Genomic DNA, 14,759 nt, shown 5'->3' on the forward strand with positions numbered 1-14,759 from the left:
TTGTTTTTACCGGAAATAGCAAGTGCTTCCCAGGATTCCCGTTGCCACCGCCGCCATCTTCTCAAGCTCGGAAGACAACGACGCCTGTCATTGTTCAGTCATATTTACCTGTCCCCCAGAACAAAGGCTTTGTTTATTTGTGACTATCAAGGGGGTCAGCGTTCCAAAGACTTTCAGTGACTTTTAAATTAAGTGTATTTTAGACTTCATTAAGAATGAGTCAAGCTACAGGTAAAAAGAAGGGAGGTGGATTTTTGTCCAGGGCAGCAAAAGCCAAAGATAAAGCGACGCTGGAACCGATCACGGAAGATGAGTTACTTAAGAAGAAAGATATTTCACCCGACGAAGTTTTACGTTTGCAAAAAATCTCAGAAAGTGAGTTGTTGGCATGATATCGTAGACAATTGTCTTTCTTTAAACTCGGAAAGTATAATCAATCAGCTGGAACTTCGGGATTATACAAAAAGAACGACACTGTATAATATATAGAGTCTGTATATTCTCTTAAAAATGATGGCAGTTTAAATACCATTCGGTAAATACACCAACCGTCAATTAAAGTGTCGGGTTCATAGGATTAGAATTGCAAACCGTAACGGTAATTGATTTGTCTGAAAAGTATGAATTGCCAAGACTTCCTGGACCATATATTTTGGTAATAATTACATAAGAAGACATGCCGTAATACCTGACCCTGTATACTGTACAGTACATTTAATTTGTAGTGGAATTGAAGTCCAATTCTACTACAAATTAAATGTACAGTATACAGGGTCGGCTGAACGCTGGTAACTTGAAAAGCGTCTGTAGTCCATCACTGGCATCAGCCAAGAGTTCAGAGGTCCAAGATTTGAACCTTGGTCTGGTTGCATTTCCCACTAACTTCAGCTAGCTAAAGCTCTGACGTTAACCGACCTTTAGCAACCAAACCCTATTTGACACTGCTAGTTCTGCCCTGATTTAGGGCGGAAAGAAAGAGGCATTCATAAGTCTAAACTTGGTGACGACGGTGTGTACTTACAGTTTAGGTATTATATGTCCCATTTAAACAGTTCAATCACTAATTCACACCAAACTAATAATACTTTGACACAAAACACTTTGCTACACCATTCCATTGCTTCACATAATTATTACCTATTTCAAACATGTTGGCATCAATATATATTGGTTGTAAAGAATACAGAAAGTGTCGGGACTCTTTATAAAGGCATTTTGGGGCTGTTAATGCAGGGCTTTTTTCACTACTGTGGGAATGGGGCCTGTGGCTTTGGAATTGGGGAAAATGTGCGGAAACGGGTAAATTGGGAAAAATGGACATGATGGTAAAAATAACAAGTAGACACAAATATGGATCTATGCTATATTTATTTAGACTCTAGAGCATTATCTCCCTTAATCAGGCAAGAATAACCAATAAAATGTAGACGGGACGGCACCATCCAGATTTTTAAAGATCATATATGCATTCAATTGGGAATTTTAACTGGTCAGATTGGGAAAAAATATCCAATTTTAATTCGAGCCCAAAAAAGCCCTGTAATGGGCTCCATTCCCAATTGTAATCATTTCATATTTAAGCCAAATTCCCAAAATTTGCAGTTTACTCCTTAAAAAAAGCTTTCCCAATTCTTCAATTTCTTCCAAAAATGAGACAATAATGCCCCTTCCCAAATTAAACCAGTGAGAGAAAGCTCTGTGTGTAGCCAAGCGGAACAAACATAAGAGCAAAGCAAATAGCTTTTCGTTTTTTTTTACTTGTACTTTATATTCCATAAACCGGGCCGCAATTTTCAATCCAAGTTGTTACCTGAATGGAGTCTGGAAATGTAAATAATCGTGATTGTGTGTCTTTGAGTGCTCTTTAGAGGCTATAACATGACATCGTTAAACACTTTATAAATTATATAATTAGCTGCTTATGATGATAAAAATCCTGACTTTGAAAATTTGACATTCTTCGCAGTGTAAATCCGCCTTGGGAAGTTAGAGGTAACATGGCGCCCATCATTAAGTGTCTCGCCATGTTATCCTCTAATATTGTTGGAGTATCGATCCACTGTGTATTGTAATTTATTTACAACTGTTTTAAAACATTAATGGAAAAATGGGCTAGTAGTAGCTCTATATATTGCATGTCTGCTGATCGTTATATTGATATTGCAACCTCCACTTATAGTAGAGGCCTGGGTTATGTTCAAATGAACTAATGTATACTGTGTCTGTGGGTACATCTATAATAAATATGATAGTAATTATTAGTACCGTGTATATATAATCATATCATACAGTATGGTTGGGGGTATAGGACAATGTGGGCCTCCAGGATCTTCTTGTTTGCTATATTATCAGTACTTGTTTTCAGAAATAGCCTTTGTTAATATACCTCATGCATATTTGGTACCAATCTTCAGTTGTATTAGTCAATATTTGATAACAATATGTAACCTTGGCCGCAGTATAGTGACTTTATGAGATAATATGTTTTCATATTTGATATGTGCGTTCGTTGTGACAGGGCCTTTTAATTATAAATTGGTACTACATTCGCTGGCCCACTGACTTTGACCTACCTTTAAAATACTAATTCTGAATTTCAACCCTTTCAGCGAGCTATTTGTTGTCTGAGTCTTGCATATCTTAGACTAGTTCCACTGTTGTTACTATATTAAAACTGATTCTTAATTGTTTTGAAGTGTCAGCTTCATTATAATATTTGTACGACTGACTTTAATTCATAGACTAAATATGTACTGTACATGTTATCACAGAAAACCACTTACTGGATGAAATGGATATATACTGATCGAGACATTGTATAAATTTGTTATGTTACAGAGTACTTGTGCTCACCAGATGCCAACATTTATGGTATTGACTTCACACGTTTCAAACTGCGTGACATGGAATCTGGAGCTGTGTTGTTTGAAGTGGCAAAACCTCCCCCAACAGGTGACTTTCATTATAACCAGAAATAATTACATCCTTGACCTAGTTTTGGTTGCAATTGAACGTCGAGATGATATTAGTCATTTGTAACCAGATTTTTGGTTTGCTTTAATCTATATTATGCTATACACAGCTTGTCACAAAATTATAGTGTCAGAATTTCTTAGGGATGCACGCTAATGATCTATTCATTTAAAGATGGAAAGATAAAAAGAGTAGCTCTAAAGTATGTAAGTTTTGGTAGCAATAGAAATAATACGCCAGCCTATTCTTGTTTTCAACATGATTACTCTGTCAGTTATGCAGCAAATTTTAGGAAACTGCAGTGTAACCTGATAAATATTTAAATGCAATAGCACCATTTAGCTTTGATAACAAGTTTCATGTATATCCTTATTTGTTTTAAAGTGATATAACCATATTCTTATTGATAACTGTTTCATTCCACCATGTTTTGATAGATTTCATGTTGATTTTAATTGTTTCACTACTGTAGACAATACTTGATCGATTTCATGTTGATTTTAACTGTTTCACTATAGCTACTGTAGACAATACTTTATCAATTCCTTTGTATGGTTTTAACAGCACAGTATAGCATGTGTACATGCATGCATGTTGAGATGTTATACGCCATGTTTCTAATAAATGTAATTCCTTATTTACACACATCTGTACCATATGCACAATGGCAGGGAGTTCAGGGACTTTCCTGGGTATTTTGGGAATTGCCAAAAATCCTCAAATTGGGAAAATTATGTCTGTTAAAGGGGATAATTGGGAAAATTTGTAAAACTTTCTATATCACGAAATAAAACAACACCAAGTAATACTGTTTTGATGTTTTAATAGTGATCATTATACACCTCCAACAATCGGGATGGATGTACATGTGTACCCAATGTCTCAAGGCCTGGAGAGATAAACGGAGATGTAACACTTATCACACTCATAGATTTTGAATTTGAACAGTTAGTGCCATATGTTAATTCACATAACTTACACAGGTATCCATTTTCCACAGTGTGGTAAAGCCAAGGATAATTAACTGTATATCGTTTAATGTCAAATCTCCGCCGATCTATGCTAACTGGTTTCAACTCCATCTCAGCCGGTGTCTCCTCAAGTTGTTTAACTTTGATTTTATGTGGCATATATATACTAGCTATAGACGTGGAAGCAACAGTAGCGACTGGAGTCTGTACTACTTCCGCAGAAGCTGTTTTTTACTGATATTTGCGTTGCCCGGTTGATGAAATTTAGAGGTATCGCCATCGGATTTGTGTTGATCAACGACGTCAGTCAGTTGACACTCATCATTACAGGGTTCACATGGTGTATTTACGCTCTCATTGACTTTTGGCCACTTAGAAAAGAAAGACGAGATAAGCGTCATACTATTAGTCTCTCGTTTAGGTACCTTTTTAACACAGTATTTCTCATGGTGTGACATCTTATTTCTAGCCGATACATGTACATCCATAAAATGCTTGTAAATAGCGGTACTATGTTCCTTTCTATTCAAATGCTCAAGCGATACTGCTTTCAGTGATTTATAACAAACAAAACGATAGTAACAAAATGCAGATTGGGATATTTTTTTTCAGGATTGGGAATTTTTTTTCCAATTGGGAACGTTTAGACAACAAAGTCTGTGGAGTTGAATATGAATGGTAGTTAAAATTGATGGCAATTCTCCTAACTTGTTTTGACTAACTATTTACCTTATGATACAGTGATAAAGCCTGTCAACATGTATTTTTAACTATTTGTTTTAATCAGATGATGACGACGATATGGATCCAGAAGAAATTGACCCAAACGCAGGAAGATTTGTACGATATCAGTTCACACCACAGTTCCTCAAATTGAAAACTGTTGGTGCTACGTATGTATTAATATAGAAAACGTTTCTCTAAGAATTGCTTGTTGCTCTTCAAGACTCGCAAAAAAATTTAAGATATATGGTCGTTTAAAACAATAATATAGTCAGATCAGAAAACAGGTGGTGTTTGTTACAGATAATTACCTAGAATGCAAATATTTGACTGCTTATTATTTAATAGGTAATAATAATTTCAGAAAGATACATATATATGCCAAAATTGGAAAACAGTTGATTCAATGTGGGATATTGCTACAGTATTTATTTTGGTTTTTACAATCTGTTCATATATGATAACCATTTGTTTCTTTTTGGTTTTTCAGAGTGGAGTTTGTAGTAGGAGATAAACCTGTGAACAAATTTCGCATGATTGAGAGACATTACTTCAAAGAAAGAATGTTGAAAAGCTTTGACTTTGAGTTTGGCTTCTGCATCCCTCAAAGTAGAAATACAGTGGAACATATATATGAATTTCCTTACCTTTCTCCAGATGAAAGTAAGTTATTTCACTAAAGCAAAAGTTTGGTGTTAAAAACATTGATTCAACTAGGTTTAATCTTTGCGTAAATTAACAATGTCACATATTGCAACATCTCCATCAAAATGAGTATTGGCTATGTTTAGAAAATGATTTGAGTGGCTAGAGTGAACATTCAGATTATTATAGCAGAGTTTAAGAGCCCAAAAATTTCATAGTATTGTGTAACGTTTTTTTTTTCAGATGAGAAGAAAAAATGTAATTTCATGTGTAGTTACAAAAAAAAACCACATACACATCAGACACCAGAACATTAAAATCATTGGATTTTTATCTCACCTACCTCAGACTGTAAATATATTAACATATAAAGTTGTATTAAAACTTATTAAGTATATATTTTGATGGAATTTTCAAAAAAAATATGAAATTTAATTATTAATGTTACATGATTATTGTCCTTGTGGTAGTCTGTTTTTTAAAGTATCAATGTTAACAAAAGTCTTAAAACTTTGTTTACAGTCGAAGAAATGATTGACCACCCATTCGACACCAGATCAGACAGTTTCTACTTTGTAGACGACAAACTGATCATGCACAACAAAGCAGACTACGCATACAATGGTGGAACATAACATTGCCTTGCTATGACCAGCCGGTCTGGACATATCATTGGAGGGCTCACTGCCTGCAGGACACTCTTCATACCAGCAAACATGTGCAAACAGAGACATATGCCCACCGTGTAAATACCCACATTACAGAGACTGTGTGTAGCAGACAAGAGTCACATATAGGACGGCTATGTATAGTTAAGATTCAGTAACAAACAGACCCCCGTTTACTAATGTTAAGGTTAATACTTTGAAAGGTTCAATATAATGTTTTTTGTTTATTTTGAAGATATTGTGAAACCTTAAAACAGGATGCCTTGAAAAAAAATGATCAATTAATTTAATTTTTTCTTCTATTTTTGATCACAAATAATGCATCAAAATGCTTGGTAATGCATGACAGAAAGTTTTGAACTATTGAAAAATAACTTTTATTGCAAATTCAGTGGTTACTTTCCTTCAAAATATAACGTCATCGGAAAGAAAATACATTGGCACCATCTACATGAATGCATCTTGATCAACAGGAAGTCATAACATGTATTGTTTGACGTTTGAATTTACATGTCAAGTGTAATAGACGCATTTTTTGTCAAATGTTTTTTTTAAAAATGAATTGTGACTGAACTGTATGTATAGAGCTTATAGAATGTTTTTGTTTCCACTTGATAGGTCTTCAAACATTATTTTCTGAGTTGTAATGGTAATTTGTATGTAATCTTCTCTGTTGATCACTAACCTCTGCTTGTCTATTAGCGTGTTATTTATTTGATGAATCACTTCATTTAATTGACTTTGACAGAGTTGTAGAACTGTGAAGACATTTGTTTGACTTTGACAGAATCATATAACAGGGGAGACGTTTGATTTACTTTGACAGGGCCATATAACAGGGGAGACATTTGATTGACTTTGACAGAGTCATATAACAGTGGAGACTGTTTATTGACTTTGACAGGGTCGTATAACAGGGGAGACGTTTGATTTACTTTGACAGGGCCATATAACAGGGGAGACATTTGATTGACTTTGACAGAGTCATATAACAGGGAAGACTGTTTATTGACTTTGACAGAGTCGTATAACAGGGAAGACTGTTTATTGACTTTGACAGAGTCGTATAACAGTGGAGACGTTTGATTGACTTTGACAGGGTCGTATAACAGTGGAGACGTTTGATTGACTTTGACAGAGTCGTATAACAGGGGAGACTGTTTATTGTATTTGACAGAGTCGTATAACAGGGGAGACATTCGATTGACTTTGACAGGGTCGTATAACAGGGGAGACTGTTTATTGACTTTGACAGAGTCGTATAACAGGGGAGACTGTTTATTGACTTTGACAGAGTCGTATAACAGGGGAGACATTCGATTGACTTTGACAGAGTCGTATAACAGGGGAGACATTTGATTGACTTTGACAGAGTCGTATAACAGTGGAGACGTTTGATTGACTTTGACAGAGTCGTATAACAGGGGAGATGTTTCATTGACTTTGACAGAGTCGTATAACAGGGGAGACGTTTGATTGACTTTGACAGGGTTGTATAACAGTGGAGACTGTTTATTGACTTTGACAGAGTCGTATAACAGGGGAGACATTCGATTGACTTTGACAGAGTCGTATAATAGGGGAGACATTTGATTGACTTTGACAGAGTCATATAACAGGGGAGACTGTTTATTGACTTTGACAGAGTCGTATAACAGGGGAGACATTCGATTGACTTTGACAGAGTCGTATAACAGTGGAGACTGTTTATTGACTTTGACAGGGTCGTATAACAGGGGAGACGTTTGATTTACTTTGACAGGGCCATATAACAGGGGAGACATTTGATTGACTTTGACAGAGTCGTATAACAGTGGAGACTGTTTATTGACTTTGACAGGGTCGTATAACAGGGGAGACGTTTGATTTACTTTGACAGAGTCGTATAACAGTGGAGACGTTTGATTGACTTTGACAGGGTCGTATAACAGTGGAGACTGTTTATTGACTTTGACAGAGTCGTATAACAGGGGAGACGTTTCATTGACTTTGACAGAGTCATATAACAGGGGAGACGTTTGATTGAAGTTGACAGTCGTAGAACTGTGAGGACATCTGATTGACTTTGACAGAATTGTAGAATGGGGAAGATTATCTACCTGTTGAGTAATGTAACTGCAAGAGAAGTGACTTATGGAACAGATATAAGTGACAATTTTATGTCAAATGCCTCCTGCGTGCGACTATTGGAAGCTACACGTCTGTTGAGATTTGGTTCACTAAGTCTCTAATCAGCAGCCAAGCAACACACTTGGACATCAGCAAAGAAATCCAGAGACATTGTTTTTATTGTGTTGAACTATTTTATTTTTCATTTTTTACAAACAACTGCATTTCTGTTCTGAAATCTTGCATAAACTATCGCATGTTGGTAAACTGGTGTCGCCATTGTGATAATATATACATAGTATATTGATGGCTGCTAGACAGGGCTCTCTGATTTTATACCTCTCATATACCTCAAATAATATCATTTCATATCATGCTGTAAGGGACTTTTTGGTTTATTATTTTAAGCATCCTTATTGAGTTAGCAGTTTTACTTTTGATTTCAAAATCAGGTATAAAGCCAAAACCTATTCTAATAATTATCACATTTCATCAGAATGGTTAGTTTTCCTCTTTCAAATTGTTAAAAAAGAGGATTCGGAATTGAAGTTCCTTTTCAAGCTTTAAGGAAATTCTAATGTGATGGATACAACTTGTTAAAAATATATTTATTAGATACATGTATATTAAGTAAAAGTTGAAATATTTTTCTTTTTACATTTTTCTAAAAAAAAAAAAGGTAGGTATTATATATTAAGATGTTTCAAGAAGAAAAAAAAAATAGAAAAATGATTTCCTTAGCTCCATTGCTAAATGTGTTACATTAACTTGATTACTGTGCCAAGTTAGTGTGGTATTGGTTCAGAATGTGGTATATATCTGTGTTGCCGACTTTAAAAAAATTCTGTTAACCCTTGGTAATGACATTTTAGATATGAAAAAAAAAACATTTGCATATTAAGCAAGTTATCTGTTTCGGGACAAAGAGTCTTGAGAGCTTCATGTATGAATCAAACTGAAATGGTAGTTTTAAAAGGCCACCAAATACCACTATTGGTAACATAGTATATAGATCTCAGAAAACATTTCTATGTAATTTTCATTATACAATAATTTACAAAATTTACATTGAAAAGAGGTGCTAAGTGAAAACATGTTGCATATTAGTAAGCAAAAATCATTTTAATTAGTAGTTATTTAATTAAATAAGGTACCAATTGAAGTAGACAGAAGATACTTTCCTTTGTGTTATGTATTAACAATTTCTGGAATTAATTGTTACAGTGAGATGAAAAAAAGGGAAAAAATAAAGGTTTAATAATCCTAACTACACTCAGCTACTCTCATCCCCTGCAGTTTTCACTGAATTGTGGTATGATTAAGAGTACAGTCATTTTGAATGAACACCTTATTAAATGTTTTTACCATAATCATTTGGAAAAAAATGTGCTAACTGCATTTTCATACATACACTTAAAAAATATCATCTAAACACTTCATTAATTATGGTTGATTTTTGAAATCCAAGAGTTTATAGTTTTGTGTTGTCCCAATGTTGACAGAATATCACTATATGTTTGCTAACTTTACCTATTTTTCTTCCAATGGTACATGTTGAATAAGTAGCATTTAATTATTATGATATCCTAGAGATGACTACTACAATTTTTGTTCTTTCACTGGAGATACCAAACGCCTGAGTAAGCCATCATGGATATAGCAGTTTTGTTCTGTTTTATTGTTGGACACGGGTATATAATGGTACTTTATACAATATTTCTTTGGTTTGAAAAGAGTAACATCAGGATGTCAGTCAATAGAAGAAAATACCTGTAATATATTAAAATTTGTGATATCAAACATTCCAACTAGCATACACATTCTATAGACTTGGGATAGGTGATTGTGATAGAAAAGGCAATTTAATCAACTGATTTACAAACTATCAAGTGTTGTGTTTTTATGTTCTATTTGTATATACATATATACAATATATATAAGTGAAATGTTAGTTCCTGTTTGTCATTGATACTGGTTTAGTAAATACATATCTTAATCTACATTGTTATATGAACTGTTGATATAGAACTTTGTTATGTTTCTTTTGTAAGAAATGTGATACTGTTAATGGAGGTTTATTGTATTGCAAAACAAAATCTGCCTTCTTTCATATCAAATGTACAAAACTTTTAGAGCGTAATTTCAAGAATGTTTATATTCACAGGATTGTGCAGGCTGATATTTGTTGGTAAATCCAAATAAGAAAAGCATAATTTTTGAACAAAAAATGTTGACGTGATTCAAAATTTTGAGACATGGATATTCTGACTGCACCCCATTGTTTTGTAAATAATTATTCACATTTTACAGAGCTGTATTAATATCATATCAGTGGTATTTTTAAAGAAATTATTTGCAGAAAATATTTGTATAAAGAGTTTTTTTTTTATAGTGAAGTTAAATCCCATATGAATATTACCAACTATATACAGCATATCCTTTTACTCTAGAATATTCAGGTTGTACTATAATTGAGTTATACGAACTGATCATCAGCTTTAAAGTTATTTAGATTTTAGAGGATTTTATTGATTTTCTATGGAAAGAATTTATTTATAATTACATTAAATTGTATATGGTAAAAGGTATTAATGTAATTTCTTACAGGTCAATATTTGATTCCCTGAAATTCATCGTAACATGTTCACGACACATAAAAGTAGAAATATAATGCATGCTTTTTTAACGGGTAAAACAGGTAAAATATCTCGAAAGGGGCCAAAGGGGCGGGGCCCAATAGGGGAAATAGAGGTAATTCCTTTAAATCGCTACTAGTCATAAAGTTATGAATGGATTTGAACCCAATTTGGTCTGAAACATCCTTGGGGGAAGGGGAACAGATTTTGCATAAATGGTGACTCTGACCCCCGAGGGGCCAAAGGGGCGGGGCCCAATAGAGGAAATAGAGGTAATTCCTTTAAATCGCTACTAGTCATAAAGTTATGAATGGATTTGAACCCAATTTGGTCTGAAACATCCTTGGGGGAAGGGGAACAGATTTTGCATAAATGGTGACTCTGACCCCCGAGGGGCCAAAGGGGCGGGGCCCAATAGGGAAATAGAGGTAATTCCTCTGAATCGCTACTAGTCATAAAGTTATGAATGGATTTGAACCAAATTTAGTCAGAAATGTCCTTGGGGGAAGGGGAACAGATTTTGCATAAATGGTGACCTACCCTCGAGGGGCCAAAGGAGCGGGGCCCAATAGGGGAAATAGAGGTAATTCCTTTAAATCGCTACTAGTCATAAAGTTATGAATGGATTTGAACCCAATTTGGTCAGAAACATCCTTCGGGGAAGGGGAACAGATTTTGCATAAATGGTGGCTCTGACCCCCGAGGGGCCAAAGGGGCGGGGCCCAATATGGGAAATAGAGGTAATTCATTTAAATCGCTACTCGTCATAAAGTTATGAATGGATTTGAACCCAATTTGGTCTGAAACATCCTTGGGGGTAGGGGAACAGATTTTGCATAAATGGTGACTCTGACCCCCGAGGGGCCAAAGGGGCGGGGCCCAATAGGGGAAATAGAGGTAATTCCTTTAAATCGCTACTAGTCATAAAGTTATGAATGGATTTGAACCCAATTTGGTCAGAAACATCCCTCGGGGAAGGGGAACAGATTTTGCATAAATGGTGACTCTGACCCCAAAGGGGCCAAAGGGGCGGGGCCCAATAGGGGAAATAGAGGTAATTCCTTTAAATCGCTACTAAAATCCTCATTTTTCTAGTTTTCCTAGCAAACACATAGTGGTAGTTACCTTTTAGAATTCAGTACATATTAACTATAGATTGTGATTTTACATGGTGTTCAATGACCTCAGGAGTTTAGAAATTAATTTCTATGAATGTTCTTTGAAGTCTATATTTCACCAATAAGAATTTGGATTTGAGATTATATACAGCCTACTTCATCAGATGTTCATATACGGTGATATTGAGACGTATCGAGATATGTATAATGTAGAGGAGACTGATTATTCATGTATAGCCACTGTTGTCATAAGCAGGATAATCATCATTTATACAGTGATATCGAGACTAATCCAGATATATACTATAGAGGATGAGAGACTGATAACTGAGGATATATAGCCACTGTTATCATAAGCAGGATAACTCGAAATTTTATGCAGTGCCTCATGGAAATCAGACCTGTGCTAAATAATAGCACTCTTAACAAGGAGGTAGATCTATCGCCCATAATTATTGTTTGGATATGAGTATTTTATTAGGTTAACAAATGATTAACATACCATGATTGTAGTTCATATACAAATGTACTAGGGTTATATGAACCATATATCAACAAAAAAAATCTGTTTTGTGTACACCTGCTGTGCTGTTGCTATGAAATGCTCAAGTTTCTACCCCTACATTCAAATGAGTTTTGTAAATATATCTGTCAGTGTTGTGTCAGAGTTATTTTGTATAGTTTGTTTACCATACATGTACAACTGTATGATTTGCGTATAGATATAACTTATTTATTTGGTAATCAATATACCCATAACTTAGATAAATATGATTAATTATTTAATCTGTTAATACGTTTTATTGACTTCAATATTATTTTAAGTTCATTATATTTATGATTGTTTAACCTGTGCTAGATTTGAGAAAGATACACATTTTCCCAATGAGAACATTTCAACCCGAAATATATCTGCAATAAATGCAGAGTTTCTGTTGTGTCTTTGAATCTCTGACATTTAGTCATTAAATAGATCTGTTACAAAAAACTGAGAGCTTGATATTCAACAATCATAATTTACGTAGTTGCATAATCATAACACTAATTGTGCTGCCCTGTATTTTGCCATTTTGTATTTTTTTTTGATGTAGGAGAGAGTGCATTGGTTTGACTTTAGAAGTCATGTAGATCATTTGGTAATTTGTGACTCATTTTTATCATAGTATCAGTCATTGAATACATAGATTTTTCCACACTGTCTCATAAAATCTAAATTAAATCATAACTTAAATACCTCTCATCGACTGAAGATTTGATTGTTGTATGGATAACAAAGAATTTCAACATTCCATTAAGTTATAATGTCGTATCATGGGCTTTTTTTAATTTCCATTGATTTTAAAATAGTTCAAAAACATCCAAAATTTCGTAGTGTGGATTCATTGGAGTTGTAAATGTTAATTGTCAATTTCATTTCATTCATGACTAATTTTTTTATTACAGGTGGAATCCACAGTGAAGCTGATTGTGTTTGTATCTCTACCACTGTAATCAAACAGCAATGATTAATAGTAGATAAGTTACAGAAATATTTTATAAAAATATATGTTGTGTTATTGATATTTTAATAGCTTTAGTTGAGATTTTTCTTCAAAGCATGAATTACTGAGTCTTACATTTGGTTGGCTACTATCCGAAACAAAATGAGGAAAATAAATTTGTTGAATATATAAATGTGGCATGCTTCTATGCATTCCTTCACAGTGCTGATGTTTCCAGCTACTTGTGACAAGTGCCCTAACATACATTAATCAGTAGTATTTCAGTATTTCCCAGACTTCTTTTATGTTTATTTGTCATAATGTGATTATTTTATGAACCCCACTAGCGACGTGAATACGTCATTAATTCATTGATCTTCCTTGCTTTTGCTACAAAAGCGTTATACTTTCTCAATAGATTGGGCTTGCTGCAGAATAGTATATTTAAGTCACTAAATGAATATTTTACCTAAACATGTCCAACTTAGAATCAAATTCACTAAAACTTATTATATGAACAATAAGTAGTTTATTGGATCATTTGAATAATTTTTTTTTTTTTGTATTTTTTTGGGGGGTTAAAACCTAAAGATAAAAGCTATGTTAAAGCATTAAAGGAGATATATGGTCACGTATTCTGACCCTATAGTGATATGTATATAACTATATATTAATGATTATGTACACCAAATATATCTCATCTTGTACAATCAAGATACCTTTTCATATCCTTGGAGTATAATTGATATTTTTGAGGTAAATATTATTTTTATGACTCTTGTGTATGAGCAGAACACCTGAATTTTTGTATGTTGAATGACTTGCAGAAAACAATTATTTTTTATGATGCTTTAACGCGATGCAATTTTTATTTCTTAATTCAGTTCCGTCCATGTTCCCCTTGTCCTAAGTCATTTTGAAAGCTTACATGCTATATACAGTAGTTAATTTTAAAATCTTATTTAGGAGAATTCATTCCAATGATGAAATAATCAGTACTTCCAGAATAGATATTCTATATTAAATATTTTCCTCTTTCGGTGGCTTTCCCAAGCATTTTATGACATAGCAACTGTAACGAGGACATAATAGCATATCCTATGCAATGACATTGAAGCATAGTAAAGTGTAATGTAATTACGAAAAGTCACTTTATGATTGTAATGACCAGGACCATTCTTATCGAGATTTGTTTTGACTTCTAGAGAGAAAAAATGATAAAAAAACTGTAAAACTAATGATAAACGGTAATTTTGTTATAGTTTCAGAACTGAAAATAACTCATGAAAACGTCAGCATAGGATACAAACAAGGAAAAACAAGAAATGACAAAGTGTTAACAAGGCTGTTATTCTAGCCCGATGTCAATGAAATAAGAAGCAATGTGTTAAAAAGATTAATTAAAAATAGACAAGAGACCTTTAAAAATACAAGA

General features: G+C 33.9%; 1 protein-coding gene across 1 annotated transcript; it reads left to right on the forward strand.

Moving 5' to 3' along the window:
- Positions 1 to 38: 38 nt before the first annotated feature.
- On the forward strand, positions 39 to 9,327 carry LOC117332616 (protein unc-119 homolog B-like). The gene is made up of 5 exons (XM_033891594.1): positions 39 to 375; positions 2,839 to 2,952; positions 4,732 to 4,837; positions 5,158 to 5,330; positions 5,835 to 9,327. The coding sequence occupies exons 1-5, from the start codon at positions 216 to 218 to the stop codon at positions 5,945 to 5,947; spliced, it is 666 nt and encodes a 221-aa protein (XP_033747485.1). The 5' UTR covers positions 39 to 215; the 3' UTR covers positions 5,948 to 9,327.
- Positions 9,328 to 14,759: the final 5,432 nt, after the last annotated feature.

This window comes from Pecten maximus, chromosome 8 (assembly GCF_902652985.1).
Source record: "Pecten maximus chromosome 8, xPecMax1.1, whole genome shotgun sequence".
Taxonomy (NCBI): domain Eukaryota; kingdom Metazoa; phylum Mollusca; class Bivalvia; order Pectinida; family Pectinidae; genus Pecten; species Pecten maximus.